The sequence below is a fragment of the Hypanus sabinus genome, chromosome 4 (assembly GCF_030144855.1).
Source record: "Hypanus sabinus isolate sHypSab1 chromosome 4, sHypSab1.hap1, whole genome shotgun sequence".
Lineage (NCBI taxonomy): Eukaryota > Metazoa > Chordata > Chondrichthyes > Myliobatiformes > Dasyatidae > Hypanus > Hypanus sabinus.
Genome location: NC_082709.1, coordinates 107,458,276 through 107,484,710, shown reverse-complemented (window position 1 = coordinate 107,484,710; position 26,435 = coordinate 107,458,276). Strand labels below are relative to the sequence as shown.

General features: G+C 42.3%; 1 protein-coding gene across 10 annotated transcripts in view; it reads right to left on the bottom strand.

Annotated features, from left to right (window-relative positions):
• The window catches only part of enox1 (ecto-NOX disulfide-thiol exchanger 1), a 516,884-nt gene that overhangs the window by 314,012 nt on the left and 176,437 nt on the right, over positions 1–26,435 (bottom strand). For 9 of the 10 annotated variants that reach the window (XM_059967825.1, XM_059967822.1, XM_059967817.1 and 6 more), the window contains one exon: positions 19,574–19,680. The exons of the other annotated variant lie outside the window; for it this stretch is intronic. In XM_059967825.1, the coding sequence (XP_059823808.1) occupies positions 19,574–19,680 (107 nt within the window). The remainder of the gene's footprint in view (positions 1–19,573; positions 19,681–26,435) is intronic. 10 annotated transcript variants of the gene reach the window in all.

Genomic DNA, 26,435 nt, shown 5'->3' with positions numbered 1-26,435 from the left:
GACTCTTTACTCTTTACTAAGGGAATGGGGACTGACTCTTTACTCTTTACTCAGGGAATGGGGACAGACTCTTTACTCTTTACTCAGGGAATGGGGACAGACTCTTTACTCTTTACTAAGGGAATGGGGACAGACTCTTTACTCTTTACTCAGGGAATGGGGACAGACTCTTTACTAAGGGAATGGGGACAGACTCTTTACTCTTTACTAAGGGAATGGGGACAGACTCTTTACTAAGGGAATGGGGACAGACTCTTTACTAAGGGAATGGGGACAGACTCTTTACTCTTTACTCAGGGAATGGGGACTGACTCTTTACTCTTTACTAAGGGAATGGGGACAGTCTCTTTACTAAGGGTATGGGGACAGACTCTTTAGTCTTTACTCAGGGAATGGGGACAGTCTCTTTACTCTTTACTAAGGGAATGGGGACAGACTCTTTACTCTTTACTAAGGGAATGGGGACAGACTCTTTACTAAGGGTATGGGGACAGACTCTTTACTCTTTACTAAGGGAATGGGGACAGACTCTTTACTAAGGGAATGGGGACAGACTCTTTACTCAGGGAATGGGGACAGACTCTTTACTCTTTACTCAGGGAATGGGGACAGACTCTTTACTCTTTACTCAGGGAATGGGGACAGACTCTTTACTCAGGGAATGGGGACAGACTCTTTACTCTTTACTAAGGGAATGGGGACAGACTCTTTACTCTTTACTAAGGGAATGGGGACAGACTCTTTACTCTTTACTAAGGGAATGGGGACAGACTCTTTACTCTTTACTAAGGGAATGGGGACAGACTCTTTACTAAGGGAATGGGGACAGACTCTTTACTCAGGGAATGGGGACAGACTCTTTACTCTTTACTAAGGGAATGGGGACAGACTCTTTACTCTTTACTAAGGGAATGGGGACAGACTCTTTACTCTTTACTAAGGGAATGGGGACAGACTCTTTACTCTTTACTAAGGGAATGGGGACAGACTCTTTACTCTTTACTAAGGGAATGGGGACAGACTCTTTACTAAGGGAATGGGGACAGACTCTTTACTCTTTACTAAGGGAATAGGGACAGACTCTTTACTCTTTACTAAGGGAATGGGGACAGACTCTTTACTCAGGGAATGGGGACAGACTCTTTACTCATACTAAGGGAATGGGGACAGACTCTTTACTCTTTACTAAGGGAATGGGGACAGACTCTTTACTCTTTACTAAGGGAATGGGGACAGACTCTTTACTCTTTACTAAGGGAATGGGGACAGACTCTTTACTAAGGGAATGGGGACAGACTCTTTACTCTTTACTAAGGGAATGGGGACAGACTCTTTACTAAGGGAATGGGGACAGTCTCTTTACTAAGGGAATGGGGACTGACTCTTTACTCTTTACTCAGGGAATGGGGACAGTCTCTTTACTAAGGGAATGGGGACAGACTCTTTACTCTTTACTAAGGGAATGGGGACAGACTCTTTACTAAGGGAATGGGGACAGTCTCTTTACTAAGGGAATGGGGACAGACTCTTTACTCTTTACTAAGGGAATGGGGACAGACTCTTTACTAAGGGAATGGGGACAGCCTCTTTACTAAGGGAATGGGGACAGACTCTTTACTCAGGGAATGGGGACAGACTCTTTACTCAGGGAATGGGGACAGACTCTTTACTCAGGGAATGGGGACAGACTCTTTACTCAGGGAATGGGGACAGTCTCTTTACTAAGGGAATGGGGACAGACTCTTTACTAAGGGAATGGGGACAGACTCTTTACTCTTTACTCAGGGAATGGGGACAGACTCTTTACTAAGGGAATGGGGACAGACTCTTTACTAAGGGAATGGGGACAGACTCTTTACTCTTTACTCAGGGAATGGGGACAGACTCTTTACTAAGGGAATGGGGACAGTCTCTTTACTAAGGGAATGGGGACAGACTCTTTACTAAGGGAATGGGGACTGACTCTTTACTCTTTACTCAGGGAATGGGGACAGACTCTTTACTCTTTACTAAGGGAATGGGGACAGACTCTTTACTAAGGGAATGGGGACAGACTCTTTACTCTTTACTCAGGGAATGGGGACAGACTCTTTACTCTTTACTAAGGGAATGGGGACAGACTCTTTACTCAGGGAATGGGGACAGACTCTTTACTCTTTACTCAGGGAATGGGGACAGACTCTTTACTCTTTACTAAGGGAATGGGGACATTCTCTTTACTAAGGGAATGGGGACAGACTCTTTACTCTTTACTAAGGGAATGGGGACTGACTCTTTACTCTTTACTCAGGGAATGGGGACAGACTCTTTACTCTTTACTAAGGGAATGGGGACAGACTCTTTACTCTTTACTAAGGGAATGTGGACAGACTCTTTACTCTTTACTAAGGGAATGGGGACTGACTCTTTACTCTTTACTCAGGGAATGGGGACAGACTCTTTACTCTTTACTCAGGGAATGGGGACAGACTCTTTACTCTTTACTAAGGGAATGGGGACAGACTCTTTACTCTTTACTCAGGGAATGGGGACAGACTCTTTACTAAGGGAATGGGGACAGACTCTTTACTCTTTACTAAGGGAATGGGGACAGACTCTTTACTAAGGGAATGGGGACAGACTCTTTACTAAGGGAATGGGGACAGACTCTTTACTCTTTACTCAGGGAATGGGGACTGACTCTTTACTCTTTACTAAGGGAATGGGGACAGTCTCTTTACTAAGGGTATGGGGACAGACTCTTTAGTCTTTACTCAGGGAATGGGGACAGTCTCTTTACTCTTTACTAAGGGAATGGGGACAGACTCTTTACTCTTTACTAAGGGAATGGGGACAGACTCTTTACTAAGGGTATGGGGACAGACTCTTTACTCTTTACTAAGGGAATGGGGACAGACTCTTTACTAAGGGAATGGGGACAGACTCTTTACTCAGGGAATGGGGACAGACTCTTTACTCTTTACTCAGGGAATGGGGACAGACTCTTTACTCAGGGAATGGGGACAGACTCTTTACTCTTTACTAAGGGAATGGGGACAGACTCTTTACTCTTTACTAAGGGAATGGGGACAGACTCTTTACTCTTTACTAAGGGAATGGGGACAGACTCTTTACTCTTTACTAAGGGAATGGGGACAGACTCTTTACTCTTTACTAAGGGAATGGGGACAGACTCTTTACTAAGGGAATGGGGACAGACTCTTTACTCAGGGAATGGGGACAGACTCTTTACTCTTTACTAAGGGAATGGGGACAGACTCTTTACTCTTTACTAAGGGAATGGGGACAGACTCTTTACTCTTTACTAAGGGAATGGGGACAGACTCTTTACTCTTTACTAAGGGAATGGGGACAGACTCTTTACTCTTTACTAAGGGAATGGGGACAGACTCTTTACTAAGGGAATGGGGACAGACTCTTTACTCTTTACTAAGGGAATAGGGACAGACTCTTTACTCTTTACTAAGGGAATGGGGACAGACTCTTTACTCAGGGAATGGGGACAGACTCTTTACTCATACTAAGGGAATGGGGACAGACTCTTTACTCTTTACTAAGGGAATGGGGACAGACTCTTTACTCAGGGAATGGGGACAGACTCTTTACTCTTTACTAAGGGAATGGGGACAGACTCTTTACTCTTTACTAAGGGAATGGGGACAGACTCTTTACTCAGGGAATGGGGACAGACTCTTTACTCTTTACTAAGGGAATGGGGACAGACTCTTTACTAAGGGAATGGGGACAGACTCTTTACTAAGGGAATGGGGACAGACTCTTTACTCAGGGAATGGGGACAGACTCTTTACTCAAGGAATGGGGACAGACTCTTTACTCAGGGAATGGGGACAGACTCTTTACTCAGGGAATGGGGACAGTCTCTTTACTAAGGGAATGGGGACAGACTCTTTACTAAGGGAATGGGGACAGACTCTTTACTCTTTACTCAGGGAATGGGGACAGACTCTTTACTAAGGGAATGGGGACAGACTCTTTACTAAGGGAATGGGGACAGACTCTTTACTCTTTACTCAGGGAATGGGGACAGACTCTTTACTAAGGGAATGGGGACAGTCTCTTTACTAAGGGAATGGGGACAGACTCTTTACTCTTTACTAAGGGAATGGGGACTGACTCTTTACTCTTTACTCAGGGAATGGGGACAGACTCTTTACTCTTTACTAAGGGAATGGGGACAGACTCTTTACTAAGGGAATGGGGACAGACTCTTTACTCTTTACTCAGGGAATGGGGACAGACTCTTTACTCTTTACTAAGGGAATGGGGACAGACTCTTTACTCAGGGAATGGGGACAGACTCTTTACTCTTTACTCAGGGAATGGGGACAGACTCTTTACTCTTTACTAAGGGAATGGGGACATTCTCTTTACTAAGGGAATGGGGACAGACTCTTTACTCTTTACTAAGGGAATGGGGACTGACTCTTTACTCTTTACTCAGGGAATGGGGACAGACTCTTTACTCTTTACTAAGGGAATGGGGACAGACTCTTTACTCTTTACTAAGGGAATGTGGACAGACTCTTTACTCTTTACTAAGGGAATGGGGACTGACTCTTTACTCTTTACTCAGGGAATGGGGACAGACTCTTTACTCTTTACTCAGGGAATGGGGACAGACTCTTTACTCTTTACTAAGGGAATGGGGACAGACTCTTTACTCTTTACTCAGGGAATGGGGACAGACTCTTTACTAAGGGAATGGGGACAGACTCTTTACTCTTTACTAAGGGAATGGGGACAGACTCTTTACTAAGGGAATGGGGACAGACTCTTTACTAAGGGAATGGGGACAGACTCTTTACTCTTTACTCAGGGAATGGGGACTGACTCTTTACTCTTTACTAAGGGAATGGGGACAGTCTCTTTACTAAGGGTATGGGGACAGACTCTTTAGTCTTTACTCAGGGAATGGGGACAGTCTCTTTACTCTTTACTAAGGGAATGGGGACAGACTCTTTACTAAGGGTATGGGGACAGACTCTTTACTCTTTACTAAGGGAATGGGGACAGACTCTTTACTAAGGGAATGGGGACAGACTCTTTACTCAGGGAATGGGGACAGACTCTTTACTCTTTACTCAGGGAATGGGGACAGACTCTTTACTCAGGGAATGGGGACAGACTCTTTACTCTTTACTAAGGGAATGGGGACAGACTCTTTACTCTTTACTAAGGGAATGGGGACAGACTCTTTACTCTTTACTAAGGGAATGGGGACAGACTCTTTACTCTTTACTAAGGGAATGGGGACAGACTCTTTACTAAGGGAATGGGGACAGACTCTTTACTCAGGGAATGGGGACAGACTCTTTACTCTTTACTAAGGGAATGGGGACAGACTCTTTACTCTTTACTAAGGGAATGGGGACAGACTCTTTACTCTTTACTAAGGGAATGGGGACAGACTCTTTACTCTTTACTAAGGGAATGGGGACAGACTCTTTACTCTTTACTAAGGGAATGGGGACAGACTCTTTACTAAGGGAATGGGGACAGACTCTTTACTAAGGGTATGGGGACTGACTCTTTACTCTTTACTCAGGGAATGGGGACAGTCTCTTTACTAAGGGTATGGGGACAGACTCTTTACTAAGGGAATGGGGACTGACTCTTTACTCTTTACTAAGGGAATGGGGACAGACTCTTTACTAAGGGAATGGGGACAGTCTCTTTACTAAGGGAATGGGGACAGACTCTTTACTAAGGGAATGGGGACAGACTCTTTACTCTTTACTAAGGGAATGGGGACAGTCTCTTTACTAAGGGAATGGGGACAGTCTCTTTACCAAGGGAATGGGGACAGACTCTTTACTAAGGGAATGGGGACAGACTCTTTACTCTTTACTAAGGGAATGGGGACAGACTCTTTACTAAGGGTATGGGGACAGACTCTTTACTCTTTACTAAGGGAATGGGGACAGACTCTTTACTAAGGGAATGGGGACAGACTCTTTACTCAGGGAATGGGGACAGACTCTTTACTCTTTACTCAGGGAATGGGGACAGACTCTTTACTCAGGGAATGGGGACAGACTCTTTACTCTTTACTAAGGGAATGGGGACAGACTCTTTACTCTTTACTAAGGGAATGGGGACAGACTCTTTACTCTTTACTAAGGGAATGGGGACAGACTCTTTACTCTTTACTAAGGGAATGGGGACAGACTCTTTACTCTTTACTAAGGGAATGGGGACAGACTCTTTACTAAGGGAATGGGGACAGACTCTTTACTCAGGGAATGGGGACAGACTCTTTACTCTTTACTAAGGGAATGGGGACAGACTCTTTACTCTTTACTAAGGGAATGGGGACAGACTCTTTACTCTTTACTAAGGGAATGGGGACAGACTCTTTACTCTTTACTAAGGGAATGGGGACAGACTCTTTACTCTTTACTAAGGGAATGGGGACAGACTCTTTACTAAGGGAATGGGGACAGACTCTTTACTCTTTACTAAGGGAATAGGGACAGACTCTTTACTCTTTACTAAGGGAATGGGGACAGACTCTTTACTCAGGGAATGGGGACAGACTCTTTACTCATACTAAGGGAATGGGGACAGACTCTTTACTCTTTACTAAGGGAATGGGGACAGACTCTTTACTCAGGGAATGGGGACAGACTCTTTACTCTTTACTAAGGGAATGGGGACAGACTCTTTACTCTTTACTAAGGGAATGGGGACAGACTCTTTACTCAGGGAATGGGGACAGACTCTTTACTCTTTACTAAGGGAATGGGGACAGACTCTTTACTAAGGGAATGGGGACAGACTCTTTACTAAGGGAATGGGGACAGACTCTTTACTCAGGGAATGGGGACAGACTCTTTACTCAGGGAATGGGGACAGACTCTTTACTCAGGGAATGGGGACAGACTCTTTACTCAGGGAATGGGGACAGTCTCTTTACTAAGGGAATGGGGACAGACTCTTTACTAAGGGAATGGGGACAGACTCTTTACTCTTTACTCAGGGAATGGGGACAGACTCTTTACTAAGGGAATGGGGACAGACTCTTTACTAAGGGAATGGGGACAGACTCTTTACTCTTTACTCAGGGAATGGGGACAGACTCTTTACTAAGGGAATGGGGACAGTCTCTTTACTAAGGGAATGGGGACAGACTCTTTACTCTTTACTAAGGGAATGGGGACTGACTCTTTACTCTTTACTCAGGGAATGGGGACAGACTCTTTACTCTTTACTAAGGGAATGGGGACAGACTCTTTACTAAGGGAATGGGGACAGACTCTTTACTCTTTACTCAGGGAATGGGGACAGACTCTTTACTCTTTACTAAGGGAATGGGGACAGACTCTTTACTCAGGGAATGGGGACAGACTCTTTACTCTTTACTCAGGGAATGGGGACAGACTCTTTACTCTTTACTAAGGGAATGGGGACAGTCTCTTTACTAAGGGAATGGGGACAGACTCTTTACTCTTTACTAAGGGAATGGGGACTGACTCTTTACTCTTTACTCAGGGAATGGGGACAGACTCTTTACTCTTTACTAAGGGAATGGGGACAGACTCTTTACTCTTTACTAAGGGAATGTGGACAGACTCTTTACTCTTTACTAAGGGAATGGGGACTGACTCTTTACTCTTTACTCAGGGAATGGGGACAGACTCTTTACTCTTTACTCAGGGAATGGGGACAGACTCTTTACTCTTTACTAAGGGAATGGGGACAGACTCTTTACTCTTTACTCAGGGAATGGGGACAGACTCTTTACTAAGGGAATGGGGACAGACTCTTTACTCTTTACTAAGGGAATGGGGACAGACTCTTTACTAAGGGAATGGGGACAGACTCTTTACTAAGGGAATGGGGACAGACTCTTTACTCTTTACTCAGGGAATGGGGACTGACTCTTTACTCTTTACTAAGGGAATGGGGACAGTCTCTTTACTAAGGGTATGGGGACAGACTCTTTAGTCTTTACTCAGGGAATGGGGACAGTCTCTTTACTCTTTACTAAGGGAATGGGGACAGACTCTTTACTCTTTACTAAGGGAATGGGGACAGACTCTTTACTAAGGGTATGGGGACAGACTCTTTACTCTTTACTAAGGGAATGGGGACAGACTCTTTACTAAGGGAATGGGGACAGACTCTTTACTCAGGGAATGGGGACAGACTCTTTACTCTTTACTCAGGGAATGGGGACAGACTCTTTACTCAGGGAATGGGGACAGACTCTTTACTCTTTACTAAGGGAATGGGGACAGACTCTTTACTCTTTACTAAGGGAATGGGGACAGACTCTTTACTCTTTACTAAGGGAATGGGGACAGTCTCTTTACTAAGGGAATGGGGACAGTCTCTTTACCAAGGGAATGGGGACAGACTCTTTACTAAGGGAATGGGGACAGACTCTTTACTCTTTACTAAGGGAATGGGGACAGACTCTTTACTAAGGGAATGAGGACAGACTCTTTACTCAGGGAATGGGGACAGACTCTTTACTCTTTACTAAGGGAATGGGGACAGACTCTTTACTCTTTACCAAGGGAATGGGGACAGACTCTTTACTAAGGGAATGGGGACAGACTCTTTACTCTTTACTAAGGGAATGGGGACAGACTCTTTACTAAGGGAATGAGGACAGACTCTTTACTCAGGGAATGGGGACAGACTCTTTACTCTTTACTAAGGGAATGGGGACAGACTCTTTACTCTTTACTAAGGGAATGGGGACAGACTCTTTACTCAGGGAATGGGGACAGACCCTTTACTCTTTACTAAGGGAATGGGGACAGACTCTTTACTCTTTACTAAGGGAATGGGGACAGACTCTTTACTCTTTACTAAGGGAATGGGGACAGACTCTTTACTCTTTACTAAGGGAATGGGGACAGACTCTTTACTAAGGGAATGGGGACAGACTCTTTACTCAGGGAATGGGGACAGACTCTTTACTCTTTACTAAGGGAATGGGGACAGACTCTTTACTCTTTACTAAGGGAATGGGGACAGACTCTTTACTCTTTACTAAGGGAATGGGGACAGACTCTTTACTCTTTACTAAGGGAATGGGGACAGACTCTTTACTCTTTACTAAGGGAATGGGGACAGACTCTTTACTCTTTACTAAGGGAATGGGGACAGACTATATACTCTTTACTGAGGGTATGGGGACAGACTCTTTACTAAGGGAATGGGGACAGACTCTTTACTCAGGGAATGGGGACAGTCTCTTTACTAAGGGAATGGGGACAGACTCTTTACTCTTTACTAAGGGAATGGGGACAGACTCTTTACTAAGGGAATGGGGACAGTCTCTTTACTCTTTACTCAGGGAATGGGGACTGACTCTTTACTCTTTACTAAGGGAATGGGGACAGACTCTTTACTAAGGGAATGGGGACAGACTCTTTACTCAGGGAATGGGGACAGACTCTTTACTCTTTACTAAGGAAATGGGGACAGACTCTTTACTCAGGGAATGGGGACAGACTCTTTACTCTTTACTCAGGGAATGGGGACAGACTCTTTACTCTTTACTAAGGGAATGGGGACAGACTCTTTACTCAGGGAATGGGGACAGACTCTTTACTCTTTACTAAGGGAATGGGGACAGACTCTTTACTCAGGGAATGGGGACAGACTCTTTACTCAGGGAATGGGGACTGACTCTTTACTCTTTACTCAGGGAATGGGGACTGACTCTTTACTCTTTACTAAGGGAATGGGGACAGTCTCTTTACTAAGGGAATGGGGACAGACTCTTTACTCTTTACTAAGGGAATGGGGACAGACTCTTTACTCAGGGAATGGGGACAGACTCTTTACTCTTTACTAAGGGAATGGGGACAGACTCTTTACTCTTTACTAAGGGAATGGGGACAGACTCTTTACTCAGGGAATGGGGACTGACTCTTTACTCTTTACTAAGGGAATGGCGACAGTCTCTTTACTAAGGGAATGGGGACAGACTCTTTACTAAGGGAATGGGGACAGACTCTTTACTAAGGGAATGGGGACAGACTCTTTACTAAGGGAATGGGGACAGTCTCTTTACTAAGGGAATGGGGACAGACTCTTTACTAAGGGAATGGGGACAGTCTCTTTACTAAGGGAATGGGGACAGACTCTTTACTCTTTACTAAGGGAATGGGGACAGACTCTTTACTCTTTACTAAGGGAATGGGGACAGACTATATACTCTTTACTGAGGGTATGGGGACAGACTCTTTACTAAGGGAATGGGGACAGACTCTTTACTCTTTACTAAGGGAATGGGGACAGACTCTTTACTCAGGGAATGGGGACAGACTCTTTACTCTTTACTAAGGGAATGGGGACAGACTCTTTACTCAGGGAATGGGGACAGACTCTTTACTCTTTACTCAGGGAATGGGGACAGACTCTTTACTAAGGGAATGGGGACAGACTCTTTACTAAGGGAACGGGGACAGACTCTTTACTCAGGGAATGGGGACAGACTCTTTACTCTTTACTCAGGGAATGGGGACAGACTCTTTACTCTTTACTAAGGGAATGGGGACAGACTCTTCACTCAGGGAATGGGGACAGACTCTTTACTCTTTACTCAGGGAATGGGGACTGACTCTTTACTCTTTACTAAGGGACTGGGGACAGTCTCTTTACTAAGGGAATGGGGACAGACTCTTTACTAAGGGAATGGGGACAGACTCTTTACTCAGGGAATGGGGACTGACTCTTTACTGTTTACTAAGGGACTGGGGACAGTCTCTTTACTAAGGGAATGGGGACAGACTCTTTACTAAGGGAATGGGGACAGACTCTTTACTAAGGGAATGGGGACAGACTCTCTGGCTTTCAGCTCAGAAGGCCATTTCCTGCATTTATTGTTAGCCTGATTTTTCCTGCACTCCGCATAGTGGGTGTTCGATGGTTTTTTTAAAATGGGTCCTGCCTAAGAAGGAGACAAATGTGTAGGTTGTATAATGTGTATGCATTCTGGTAATAAACGTATTCTGAACAGTGTAAGTCATTGATGACATAGCTGAAGATGGCTGGGTGAAGGACACTGTCCTGAGGAACTAATATCCTGGGGATTTGCAATATCTCTAAGTTTCTCTTCAATGCCCACTCATCAGTTTTACCAAGGCTCTTTGATGCCATGCTCAGTCAAATGATGCCCTGATGTTAGTTATTTTCACCCTGTCCCTGGAATTCAGCCTGTGACATCGAGTTAAGTGAAACGCAAGTCTGTCCATCAGTGAGCAGGTTACTGGTGAGAAACTAGTGCTTGATAACTTTGTCAATGACTTTACTGAGGACTACATGTTGACCCTGGTGATGATAATTGTCCATGCTGGATTTAGCTTGCTTTTTTTAGGCAGAGTATATCTGATCAATGTTCAACACACTTCTGGCAGATGGTGTAGTTGTGGCCGGTGGACTGGTGCTGAGTGGTGTTTTCCCAGCAACACCCCCCCATGAAAGTCACAATGGTGGACTCCAATCACAATTCCAGCTCTTAAGGAACTTTCCAGATGCTTGCTGAGCTTGGTTTGAAATGTAAGTTGGTTTTTATTTGGGCCATTCCCGGTGTCAGAACACTGGTTATCCTTCCAGACCGTGGGTGGAATGGTAGCACAGTCGTTAGTGTAATGCTTTGCAGTGCCAGGGTTTGGAAAATCCGGGTTCAGTTCCCGCTGCTGCTTGTAAGGAGTCTGTACGTTCTCCCCATAAACGTGTAGGTTTCCTCCTGGTGCTTCAGTGCCCTCCCACATTCCAGGGAAGTACGGGTTAGGGTTAGTAAGTTACGGGCATGCTATTTTGCCATTGGAAGTGTGGCAATGCTTGCGGGCTACCCCTAGCACCATCCTTGGACACTCTTGGCTGTTGACGCAAAATGACACACTTCAATGTATGCTTTGATGTTTCAAAGTGCATATGACCAACCATTATCCTTTAAAACTGAGATGCAAACTTACCGCAACTGGGCTCCACAAACCAACCCTGACAGAGAGAGGTCATTCTAATAGTGCCAGTGCTACCAGGGATCTGGAGCAATGAGCTCACATGAGTGCCAGCCTCTCTCATTACAATAATTCACTTACCTTAATTTCTCCATTAATGAGCTAGACATTCAATTAAGAACCATTAAAGATCCACAATGACACAAATGGCAGTGGGATTTTACACACCTTCTTCATCAACCTAATTAAGTGGCTCCCTTGTGGCATTTTAATGGAGGAAGATCACATGCTAAGTCTGCAAACCGTCTGTGTACTGTGCATACTTACATCTGCTCTCATCACACTCATACTCCATTATCTCTGGATATGCAGTCATACAAATTTTTTTAATTGTTAAAGTTATACTGACACTCAGACATATCGCATTGATCTCCTATCCATTCCTGACTTCAGAGGGGTTTGACCAGTTTGTTAAAGAGTGACTGTAGTTTCCACAGCTTAATTAGAAAAACAGTTAGTTTAGCATTGTATTCTGCCTCATCTCAAAGTCAGCCATGCATTCCTCAAACAGAAAAATTATAACTCACCTTACGAGGCAAATTTATAACTTCAGCTGTCTAAAAGGCACTTTTCTCTGTATGTAAACAACAAACCTTGACCGCACTTAAAATGAAATTATGAATGAGTGAGTTGTTTGCTTGTAGATACAGTGACCTACAAAACTGAATTATGATTTGTTCAGTGATGTCTTTAATTATCATAATGAAAGCATAATAGCATGCCTTAGCTTGGATAGACTAGAAATTTGTGAAAGAGTTTACACCTGCTCTTCTGCTTTCATCAGTTCGATTATTAGAGAAGAAGTTTGCTGGGTTGTAAAATATCTGCTGCTGTCTAACCTGTGCTACTGGTGATGATCTTTTCTCTCTTTCTCCGTTCCCACCCCATAACAGGGGTTTGAGCTTGATCAGCCCACGTCAAAGATCGCTAAGTGCAAGGTATGGGGTGATGGTAAAATGGCGTGGATTGCAGTGGGAAGTAAGATTAAGCTAATAACATTTATGAAGTACCAGAGGCTGGATGACTGTGCAGGAATTACATCCGGTGGCAGAAGAGTGCCGGTTTTACTACAGAACCTGTAAGCAAGTTTGATGGATTACACATCATGAAATTACTTCTGATCCACAGGGCAGATTCTTGTTCATAACTGGCTCACTTTTTAATCGAAAAGTTGTTCTAGTTAATATTTATGCTCCAAACTTTGACTGCCCTGAATTTTTTAAACGTTTATTTACTTCCCTTCCTAATCTAAATGAATATATGTTGATAATGGGTGGAGATTTTAATTGTTGTTTGAATCCTTCCATGGATAGATCTAAACCTATCCGTACTCTTCCGAATAGATCAGCCCTACTTATTAATTCTTTTATGGTTGATTCGGGAATCACAGAAATATGGCGGTTTTTGAACCCTAAAGATAAAGAATTTTCATTTTTTTCACATGTATATCACAGTTATTCTAGAATTGACTATTTTCTTATTGATCATCGGTTATTAACGGATGTTATTGATTGTAAATATGATTCTATTACTATTTCGGATCATGCACCTTTGAAGTTATCTATTAAGATTTCGGACTTTTCCAATAATATTAGATCTTGGAGGCTTAACGCTACTTTGCTTCAAGACCCAGAATTTATCACCTACATAAAACAGCAAATTGACTTGTTTTTCTCAACAAACTACACTGAAGAAATCGACAGAGGAATACTTTGGGACTCTTTTAAGGCTTTTATCCATGGACAAATTATCTCATATTCTGTTGGTAAAAGAAAACAAAGATATTTAGATATTGCTTTATTAGTGGATAAAATTAAGGAAATTGATAAGATTTATTCCGTGACTCCTACCAAAGAACTTTATAAGAAGAAAGTTGAGCTTCAAATGGAACATAGTTTACTATTATCTTCTTCAATTGAAAATCAATTAATTAGGACCAGGGCTCAATTCTATATTCACAGTGATCAAACTGGTAAACTGTTAGCTAATCAATTAAAAGCTATTTCGACTAAGCGACAAATTATTAAAATCCGTAAACAAGACGGTAATTTAACTACTGATCATAAAGAAATCAATAATACTTTTCAAGATTTTTATAAATCTTTATATCAATCAGAATTTGATGGTGACCTGTCCATGATGGATAATTTTCTTAACAATCTGAATATTCCTAAACTGATAGATGAAGACCATAGCTTGTTAGATGCTCCTATCTCTATGGTTGAAATAGGAGAGGTTATCTCATCAATGAATTCAGGGAAAGCTCCTGGTCCTGATGGTTATATTGTAGAATTTTTTAAAACTTTTTCTTCTTTGCTCTCCCCTTGGTTATGTGAAATTTTTAATGATGCGTTTGCTAAGAAGAGATTACCTCAATCTTTTTATGAAGCTAATATCTCTCTAATTCTTAAAAAAGATAAAGATCCTACTTTATGTGCATCTTATCGCCCTATATCATTATTAAATGTAGATTCTAAGATTCTTACAAAAATTTTAGCCATTAGATTAGAAAAAGTACTATCACAGATTATTTCAGAAGATCAAACTGGTTTTATGAGGAATCGGTATTCCTTTTTTAATGTTAGAAAATTGATTAATATAATTTATACTTCACCACCCACAATCTCAGAATGTGTTATCTCATTAGATGCTGAAAAAGCTTTTGATAGAGTTGAATGGACATACTTATTTAATACATTGAGAAATTTTAATTTTAGTCCCAACTTCATATCATGGATTAAATTAATATATTATAAACCTGTTGCTTCTGTTCTTACAAATAATTATAGATCCTCTTTTTTTCAATTATCTCGTGGTACGAGACAAGGCTGTCCCTTAAGTCCTTTATTATTTAATATCGCATTAGAACCTTTAGCCATTGCTATTCGTGAATCTCCTAATATTTTTGGTATTACCCGTAATGAGAAGTTATACAAATTATCACTTTATGCTGATGACTTGCTGTTATATATTTCTGACCCTGACAGGTCTATTCCCGCTATTTTATCCTTGTTGGCTCAATTTGGTAGTTTTTCTGGTTATAAACTAAACTTAGATAAGAGTGAATTATTTCCCTTAAATGCACAAACTTTATTGAATGACAGGATACCATTTAAAGTTGTTACTGATAACTTTACCTATTTAGGTATAAAAATTACCAAGAAATATAAAGATTTATTTAGACTGAATTTTTTACCTATGCTTTGTCAAATTCAACAACTTACTACAAGATGGTCTCCTTTATTTTTATCATTAATTGGTCAGATTAATGCTATTAAAATGATGATTTTACCGAAATTTTTATACTTATTTCAAGCCCTACCAATTTTTATTCCTAAATCTTTTTTTGATAACATTGATTCAAAAATTTCCTCATTTGTGTGGCAAAATAAAAACCCTAGGTTAAGTAAAAGGCAATTACAAAAATCTAAAAAAGATGGTGGTTTAGCTTTACCTAATTTTAGATTTTATTATTGGGCAAATAATATTCGTAACTTAATGTATTGGAAATTAGATTTGGATTCACCATTGTGCCCACAGTGGGTAAATTTGGAATGTAATGAGGTAAAGGGATATTCTCTATTCTCTGTTCTTGGTTCTTGTCTTCCTGCTGATTTAGTTAAATTTAATAAACAAATATCTAATCCTGTTATCAAACATACATTACGAATTTGGTTTCAATTTCGTAAGTTTTTTACTCTGAAAAACTTTGTTCTTGATAGCCCTATCTTACTTAATTTTTTTTTCAAACCCTCCTGGACAGATCAAGCTTTTAACATATGGAAAAGGAAAGGTATAAAATGTTTTTTTTGAAGATACTTTGATGTCCTTTGACCAACTTTCCAACAAATTTAAATTACCTAAATCTAATTTTTTCAGATATCTACAAATCAGAAATTTCCTACATAAAGTTTTACCATCTTTTCCTAATTCAACTTCAGTGGATTTTTCAGATTTGATTTTTACCTTAAACCCTTGTCAGAAGGGATTAGTAGCTTTTATTTATAATATGATTATGAAGATACAACCAGAAATATCAGATAGAATTAAACAAGAATGGGAAAAAGAACTTCGATATAATATTTCAACAGATAAATGGGAAAAAATTTTACAAATGGTTAATTCCTCTTCTATATGTGCTAAACATGCTTTAATACAATTTAAAATTGTACATAGAGCTTATATGTCTAAAGATAAGCTTGCTCGATTTTACTCTTATATTAACCCTCAATGTGACAGGTGTCATCTAGATGTGGCTTCATTGACCCACATGTTTTGGTCATGTCCCACTTTACATAACTATTGGAAGGACAAATTTGTTACCATTTCCTCAATTTGGAATATTGATTTACAATCTCATTTTATTACTGCAATTTTTGGTATACCAAACGAAGATGATATTCAGCTTTCCCTTTCAATCAAACGAATGATTGCTTTTGTAACATTAATGGCCAGAAGGTCTATATTACAAAACTGGAAAGAAGTAAATCCTCCTACCACGTCTCAGTGGCTTTCTCAAACTATTTCATATCTAAGTTTGGAAAAAATTAGAAGCACTATTTTTGACTCATTAGACAAATTTGAGGAAACTTGGGGACCGTTTATTCGGCATTTTCATATGAATTAATCTGACCTTTTCTAGACCTTCTTTCTGCTTATTCTTGTTCAGGTATGGAGTTCCGGAGTTTTTTTCTGACACTATCACATACATATAAACTGTTACTATTGCCCATGTTAGTTTAGTTTAGTGTTTTTTTTTATCAACATACATTTTCTTTCACTTATTTTCAATTTTTTTTCTTTTTTGACGATTATTTTCGTTTTCTTTTCATATATAGTTATATAGACTTGATTGATTAAGGTACTTGTTTCTATTGATGTTTTAATAGGATATTATTATCTTATTATCAATGTAATTTCAAGTCTATTGTATTCATAACCTATTCATTATTACGTTATGTTTTTTATATATATATATGAAACTTAATAAAAAGATTGAAAAAGAAAGAAAGAAAGAAAGTTTGATGGAAGTTTCCCACCTTGCTCAAACAAAAACTAATAGAGCTGATAAAAACTGCCATCCAGCTCAGAACCAGTAAGATGCTTACTGAAATGCTGACAGCAGCAAGTTCATTCACCTTACCAATAAAACAAAAGCTAGATAACAAAAGGAACAGAACAACAACTAGCTCAGGTTATTGAGGGAGAGTACTGTACAGCACAGTAGGAATAGTGATTGAATAACAAGGTAATTAAGGACTTCTGTTCATTCCTAACTTTATTCTAAGCACAATGCAGGAAGATGCCCTAGTGTACTTACTTTCAATTCCATACCAAGTAACTCCTGTAAGCAGTCATTTATTTCAATATTAAAATAATGCAGATTTCCTTCCATTGTTAATGATGCAGATCTTTTTATAAAATTTTTCCAGTGAATGTACAAAAGGTGTAGGAAGTAAGACTGACACTGTAGCGATTCTTGTTTAAACTTGCAATTGTCAAAGTTGAACTACCCAGCAAAAATCTCATTCAGCAGTTGAAGCTTAAACCCAACTGCACAGACAGGGCCTAGAAGTGCTATGTCAGAGGCAGGTCTCTGTAAATTGAAATAGAATGGAAAAGGAAACCAGAGGTATAAAAAATTTCTGTAAAGTCAAGAGATGAAAGTTTCAAAAATCACAAACTACAGCAGCTTAGGAAGCAGATTCAGAAGGAGCATTTTACTGAAGTGAAGGTTACATAAATAGCAAAAGATTAAAAATAAATTGTAAAACTATGGAAGCAAAGTCAAATAGTGAAAGTGAAAATGATCCACAGGGTCTGAGACAAGGAATTAAAATAGAGAAAAAGGAAACAGTAAAAGGTATTAAAGAAATATCTTATATCCATGTCTAACAAGAGTGAATAATTTAATTAATTAAGATCAGTAAGAAAAATATACTGGTAAAAATTAATGGTCTGTAAAGGCAACAAATCTTGTGGAACGAGTATCATTTGGTTTATCGAGATGGAGCATGAACTTCTTTTGATCTTCCACAACTTGCCAAATTTGAGAAATGTTTATTTAGATTGGAAACCTGCAATATTGCGTTGTTACATTGGAGTCACATTCCAATGTGAAAGGAGGAAGTAGGGTTTAACTTACTACCATCAGTCTGGGGTCTGTGGTTGGGATTGTGGCGACAAGACAGATAGAGAATTCGGACATGTGGTTAGTCAGACTTTAATACACAGCAAAGTAGGTGGAGGTATGGCTTGCTAACCTTTATTGCACAAAGAAAGAGAGCATATAACCTTATAACAACTACAGCACAGAAACAGGCCATCCCGACCCTTCTAGTCCGTGCTGACGCTTACTCTCACCTAGTCCCACTGGCCCACACTCAGCCCATAACTCTCCATTCCTTTCCTGTCCATATACCTATCCAGTTTTACTTTAAGTGACAATACCGAACCTGCCTCTATCATTTCTACTGGAAGCTCATTATACAGCTACCACTCTCTCAGTAAAGAAATTCCCCCTCGTGTTACCCTTAAACTTTTTCAATTGTAAGAGTGAAGTTGCAGTTGCTGGGACTTCAGTGAGACCACAACTGGTTAACTATTCCTCACTTGGCTTGCCTGGGAAAGGATTGACTTGTCTTAGGGAGGACGCAGTGATGGTTTAGAGCCTTGTTATGTGAGGAGATTGACCAGAGCAAGCCAATACACTCCAGTGTCAAAGAATGAAAAGTGATCTTATTGAAACATCCTTTGAGATGCTGTTGGATTGTCTCTGACGGCAGTGACTTACTGAAACTCTCAGTCTCACAATCGCCTCCTTCTGAATAAAGCAAAATTATAAGGCATAACAAGTTAGCTGTGTCTAGTTTAGACATTGACCTGCTCAATTTTTCCAATCCCAACAGCCAGGATATCAGCCCTTTTGTGTACATCTTTCAGCTCAGCAACAATCCCCAATACACTGATAGAATGTTTTAATTTAGAAAAAAATCGAAATGTGCTAGTGTTATTTCTATTAGAATAAAGGTGAGGATAAGCTGAAAGAAATGTCAGAAAATGGTGAAAATTGATATAAAAGTTCGAGTAAATCCTCACACACTGAAGTGTTGGCAGTTACTTGCCTATCACTGCTTTAACTTCATGAAAGGAATATTGAAATGTGACTTTTCATTATTCTCCTTCCAATGGGGGGGGGGGGTGAAATGGGGCAAACAGTAGGGTGAAAATACAAGTTTACCTTCACTCCAGTCTGATGTCAAACATGTCTGTTAATTCCTTTAAGAGAACACAATCAGCTCTTGACTGAAATATTCATAGCCAAAATAACCAGACAATGTAGCAGCTATTGACTCCAGCTCATCAGCCTGAGTGGTGCTGATGTCCATTTGCCTGCAGGGATTCCAATGGCAACGCACAACATGGATCAGCAGTATAGTCTAAAAATGTCAATACTTCTGAGTTGTACTAATGTGTTGAATACTAACAGCAAGCTATAATACTCAGCTAGGCAAACATCATCTTAGAAGTGAATGGCACTGATAGAAATAGAAGATTAGAGCACCAACCTCAGCTTGCTTTCGCCACATATCAATGTTCTTGCGTTGAGCTTTGGAGAAATGGTCCCATGCCTTTTGCTTCGAAGCAGCCTTGAAAACGGCCACAATCTGCTCAACTTTGGTAAACAAGGAAGTCAAACAAAACAACCAGTTTACGATTTGATCAGAAACACGAGTCAAAGCAGAGACACACTGGGGCTAAAGTGATGATGCTTCTAGACATCATTGTAGGCATCAGGTCATCCTCCAGCCACGCGCTCTGTCACACAGAATGTGCCAGAGGTTACAAGCGAGATGACATGGTGCCTTTCAACTTGCCAATTAATGTCTCTGTAATACTTACAGTGTGCCAACTGCAGATGTACTCTCCTCAAGCCTCAGTGTCTCCACCAAATTTCTACACTCTGTGTAATTACAGCATGGTTCTCGCATCCTACTGGGGCTGCACCATGGTGCAGTTAGTAGAACCACTGCCTCACTGCTCCGAAGACCCGGCTTTGCTCGTACCCTTCGGCATGGCGTCTGCACTTCCTCCTCAGGCTGTGTGACTTTCCCCTGGGAGCTGCAGTTTCCTCCCACATCCCGAAGATGTGTGGGCTAATCAGCCTCTGGGAAATGGCCCTAGTGGGTGGGTGAGGGCTAGAATCCAGGAAAGCTGATGGGAATGTAGGGGGAATAAAATGGGATCAGAGTAAGATTTTTTTTTGTTTATTCCAGGGGTGAGAGCATCGGAGGCTGAGCCAGCATTTAAATGCTCGTCTCTAATTGACCTTGAGAAGCTGGAGGTGAGCTGCCTTCGCGAACCACTGTAATCCTTGGGTGTATCTGCAATGCTGCCCAGAGGGAGCTCAGGATTTTGACCCAGTGACAGTGAAAGAATGGTGAAATATCCAGAATGGTGTCTGGTTTGGACGGCAACTTCCAGATATGGTGTTCCCATGCTTTTGCTGGCCTTGTCCTCCTCACTGGTAAGGGTTGTGGGTTTGGGGGCTTGTCCTCCTCACTGGTAAGGGTTGTGGGTTTGGGGGCTTGTCCTCCTCACTGGTAAGGGTTGTGGGTTTGGGGCCTTGTCCTCCTCACTGGTAAGGGTTGTGGGTTTGGGGGCTTGTCCTCCTCACTGGTAAGGGTTGTGGGTTTGGGGCCTTGTCCTCCTCACTGGTAAGGGTTGTGGGTTTGGGGCCTTGTCCTCCTCACTGGTAAGGGTTGTGGGTTTGGGGCCTTGTCCTCCTCACTGGTAAGGGTTGTGGGTTTGGGGGCTTGTCCTCCTCACTGGTAAGGGTTGTGGGTTTGGGGGCTTGTCCTCCTCACTGGTAAGGGTTGTGGGTTTGGGGCCTTGTCCTCCTCACTGGTAAGGGTTGTGGGTTTGGGGCCTTGTCCTCCTCACTGGTAAGGGTTGTGGGTTTGGGGCCTTGTCCTCCTCACTGGTAAGGGTTGTGGGTTTGGGGGCTTGTCCTCCTCACTGGTAAGGGTTGTGGGTTTGGGGGCTTGTCCTCCTCACTGGTAAGGGTTGTGGGTTTGGGGGCTTGTCCTCCTCACTGGTAAGGGTTGTGGGTTTGGGGGCTGTGGCCTAAGCAGCCTAAAGATTGTGGTGAGGACTGGACCCCTCTGTTAGCTGGCCAGAGGCATGGTGTACTCCCACACTTCCAACTGGTTACCAACCAACATCTGCTCAATGGCAAGAGTCGATGCTCATTTAGCTTTTGGGACTAAACTTCTCAAAAAAAAGTCTGGGAAGGGACTGAGTGAGATTAGGAGACAGTGTCTTCTTCAGGGAGAGGCAGTCCTCCTTTTTTAATATTTTCCTGGCTGCAGAAGGGCTGGCATCCAATAGTCCTGGACCATAGTCTCGGAGGCCAGTAGATCACGAGAGGCCTCATGATTGCTGACAATCCACATGCTGGACTTGTCTTTTTCTTCCCTGTCAAGCAAACGTGAATTTTCACCCTTCAGTCTAAACTAACACTTCTCATAGTATGAGCCACGTATCCCTAGGTTTTGTCAATTTGAAACTGTCCCTGCCCACTCTCAGGGTTGTTGGGAAAGGCTAATATAACTACATGACTAATGACCTGGGTGAAATTGCGGATGTGGATAATGTCAGCGCAGTGGACCTGTTTTATTTCAATGTAGGCCTCTTTATCCCAGAACACAAGATTGCACTTTTTGTGATACATACATAAACTAACACCCAGGAGTGGGACCTAAATGAGCAGTAAATCCCTGAATCACATCAACTCTGGATTAGTATGACCTCATTCATGAAGAACCACCAGTCATCGTGGACATTACATCTCCTTCCCCGGCACGGGCATGAATCCTGATCAACAACTCAAACATCCCCTACCCAGCCAAATCCGATCACAGGCAGCGTGTCAACTGGAAATAATGCCACACAGCATCTAAGGAATTTGGAAAAGATAAGTGAAATGGAATTGCTTTGACTTATTAATGATGTAAAGTTCCTTGGTGTGTAGTATGATATAACTCACACTTGAGCCATCTGATCAACCGTAACATTAAGGTCCCATTCAAACCAGACTATCCAGCTCACCACATCAGCCAAGCCTTCTATGTGTTAATCCAGCTTCCTTACTAACCATGTGCTGTTCACCTTAAACCTCTTGTGGCAGCTTCCAATTACTAACTAATGGAGGCTCCTCATGAATGTTCTATTGGATAAATCCATAATTATCTAATATTTATGGATTTTAGTATCAGTCTTGGTCAACACCTTGCTAAATATCTGATATCTGACTGATCTAACATATTAATTTCCCTTACTACTTTAGGATGGATCTATTAACAAGCTGCTGTCCTTGGTCACACATCATTTTGTTAGATGACTTCTCATATTTTCTCTTTTCTTATGATACAGACCCTTCGGCCTGCTGAGTAAATGCCAGTTCCCGGAATGCGGTACACTATGTATACCTGTCTGGACACGCCCCTCTGCTGACTGCTCCTGTGTAAAGGCGATTGGGGCGCTGCTCCTCCCTCAGTCTTCGACATGTCATGCTCCCTTTCTCGCTGTTAATAAAAGCCTATCGTTCACTTCCAGTCTCCTAGAGTTATTGATGGTGCATCACAGAACAATCCTACTCTTCTGTAATCTGTTTGCACTCATCCAGATTCTGTCAGCCACCTCCAAGAAAACAGGAGCAGGAGTAGGACTCTCAGTCCTTCCAGCTGTCCCACCGTTCCACATGGTCATGGCTGATCAGACCCAGACCTCATCTTCTGTGCCTCTTCCTCTGAACCTTGATCTCTCAAATATTTATCCATCCTACAACTCTAGGGGCAACTTGCAGCGGCCAATTAACCCACTGACTGACACAAGAGAGGAGAGCAGAGCACCAGGGGAGACGCACATGGTCACAGGAGAATGTGCACACTACAGAGGTCAGGATGGAACCCATGAGGCAGCAGAACCACTGACTACTGACTCTCCCACCCTGGGTAAAATTGACCCACTGATGATGAAAATAAGGAAGACTTCCACCTGGAAGAGATTGCAAAATTCTCTACAGGCAAACTGAAAAAAAAACTTTGTATTTATGAACATGTTCAAAAAAGGAACTTGAAAACATTGCTTCCATAAGGCCCAATTCCTTTTAATGTTTCAAATAAACTTTGTTCAGTAGACGTCCTGGCTTGAGACATCCTATTCTGTCCTAATATTTTGAAGAGCTTGCACACGAGGGCTGTATTTTAATTTCTCGACATTGTGGGTTCAGTGTGGTCTAAGAGCTCACGGGGGACCTGGGGAGAAGTCACTGTGCCTTTTAAAATCCAAACCTGGTGTCCATCTGGTGTCTTTTCCAAACTCCTTAAAGAACAACAAGCTGAGAGAGTCACAGAACGCTCTGAGTTCTATTAACTGAATTGATTCTGAAGTTGGGAGTGCAGTAGAATGGAGTCAAGGAGTTAGTGCGGTTTCCTGGTTGCAACGCTGGAGAGCGAAAGAGAAGAAGGATTCCAGTGGTGAACACAAAGACGTGTGTCAGGATGTGCCCATGAAATCCGACAGAAAGGCTGGGTTCTGAAATCAGACAGCACTAGACCAGCAAGTGTGGTCCAAATGGCACATTCACTGATGTTTTGCACACAACAGATTCTGAAGGTGCTGAAAATGTAGAGCAACACACATAAAATGCTGGAGGAACTCAGAAAGTTAGAATTAGAATTTGAATTTATTCAACTCTTACATTCATCCCACAACGTGAGGGAGTAAAAATCTTTGCGTTATGACTCCGTCACAAGGTACAGACATGTGAATTTGTAAGTCTAATGGCTTGTAGAAAGAAGCTGTCCCTTAGCCTGTCGGTCCTGGCTTTAATGCTGCGGTACTGTTTGCCAGATGGAAGCAGTTGAAACAGTTTATGGTTGGGGTGACTGGTGTCCCCGATGATTTTTCAGGCCTTCTTGATGCATCTACTGCTGTAAATGTCCTCAATGGAGGGAAGTTCCCATCCACAGATGCACTGGGCTGTCGGTACCACTCTCTGTGATGCCCAGCGATCAAGGTTGGTACAGTTCCCATACCAGGTGGTGACACAGTTAGTCAGGATGGTCTCAGTGGTGCCCCTAAAGAGTGGCTTGAGGACTTGGGGGCCCATGCCAAACTTCTTCAGTCGCCTGAGGTGGAAGAGATGCTGTTGTGCTTTTTTTGCCCCAAAGCCAGTGTGTACAGTCCAGGTGAGATCATCAGTGATGTGCATACCGAAGAACGTGAAACTACTCTCTCTCTCAACTGCAGACCCGTTGATGTTGATCGGGCCGAGCTGTCTCCCCCCTTTCACAATCGGCTCTTTTGTTCATCGAGGGAGAGTTTGTTATCCTGGCACCAGTGTGTCAGGCTGTTAACCTCTCCTCTGCAGGCTGTCTCATTACTGCTAGAAATAAGGCTGATCAAAGTCACATCATCTGCGAATTGGATCAGCAGATTGGAGCTGTGTGTGGCAGTACAGTCGTGGGTGTAAAGGGAGTAGAGGAGGGGCCTCAGGACACAACCTGGGGAAGGGGGGGGCACCATCAGACATTTATTGCAGAATTAGGCCATTCAGCCCATCGAGTCTGCTCCATTCCATCGTAGCTGATCCCAAGGGATTCCACTCAACCCTATACACCTGCCTTCTCACCATATCCTTTGATGCCCTTTACATAGAAAGCAAAGGGTAACGGTGAATGGGTGTTTCTCGGACTGGCTGGAGGTGACTAGTGGGGTACCACAGGGCTCTGTATTGGGACCACAGCTCTTTACGATTTATGTCAATGATTTAGATGAGGGCATTGAAAACTATATCAGCAAGTTTGCTGACGATACTAAACTGGGTGGCAGTGTGACATGCGAAGAGGACGTTAGGAGAATACAGGGAGACTTGGATAGGCTGGGTGAGTGGGCAGATACTTGGCAGATGTCATTCAATGTGAATAAATGTGAAGTTATCCACTTTGGAAGCAGGAACAAGAGGGCAGAGTATTGTCTGAACGGTGTAGAGTTAGGTAAGGGAGAAATGCAAAGAGACCTAGGAGTCCTAGTTCACCAGTCAATGAAGGTGGATGAGCAAGTGCAACAGGCAGTGAAGAGGGCAAATGGAATGTTGGCCTTTATTACAAGGGGAATTGAGTACAAGAGCAAGGATGTCCTTTTGCATTTGTACAGGGCCCTGGTGAGACCACACCTGGAATATTGTGTACAGTTTTGGTCTCCAGGTTTAAGGAAGGACATTCTGGCAATTGAGGAAGTGCAGCGTAGATTTACTAAGTTGATTCCTGGGATGGCAGGGCTGTCTTACGCAGAGAGATTGGAGAGATTGGGCTTGTACACGCTGGAGTTGAGGAGATTGAGAGGGGATCTGATTGAAACGTTTAAGGTAATTAAAGGATTTGATAGGATTGAGGCAGGAAATATGTTCCAGATGTTGGGAGAGTCCAGTACCAGAGGGCATGGATTGAGAATAAGAGGTCAGTTATTTAAAACAGAGTTGAGGAAGAGCTTCTTCTCCCAGAGAGTTGTGGAGGTGTGGAATGCACTGCCTCGGAAGACGGTGGAGGCCAATTCTCTGGATGCTTTCAAGAAGGAGCTAGATAGATATCTGATGGATAGGGGAATCAAGGGATATGGGGACAAGGCAGGGACTGGGTATTGATAGTGAATGATCAGCCATGATCTCAGAATGGCGGTGCAGACTCGAGGGGCCGAATGGTCTACTTCTGCACCTATTGTCTATTGTCTATTGCCCTGACCGATCAGGAAACTATCAGCTTCCACCTTAAACATACGCATAGACTTGGCCTCCACCACAGCCTGTGGCAGAGCATTCCAGAGATTCACTACTCTGGCTGAAAAAGAATTCCTCCTTACCCCTGTTCTAAAGGATTGCCCCTCAATTCCGAGGCTGTGCCCTCTAGTTCTGAATACCCCCACCACAGGAAACATCTCCACATCTACCCTATCTAGTCCTTTTAACATTCGGTAGGTTTCTATGAGATCCCCTTTCCCCTGCGTTCATCAAAATTCTTCCAAAGCGGTCAAACACTCCTCATATGTCAACCCCTTCACTCCTGGAATCATCCTGGTGAACCTCCTCTGGACTCTAAACCAGTGAACAGGGAAGACCATTCACTGCTTATCCACATGTAAAGGGGGTTTCTTCTTTTTTCTTTGTTACTGTGTATGTAATCAAAAGGGCTTCTTTGTTTTGTTAACTAGCAGGAATGCTAATTTACTGATAACAAGAATTGTATTCCTTTGTAAACCAAATGGGGATTAACGTTCCTTCTTCTGAGTCTGTAAGCTTTTGTTGACGGGCTTTTGGACAGATCGGCACGAGGGGGTCGAGAGAGAGGATGCAATGCTGTAAGCTGGCGA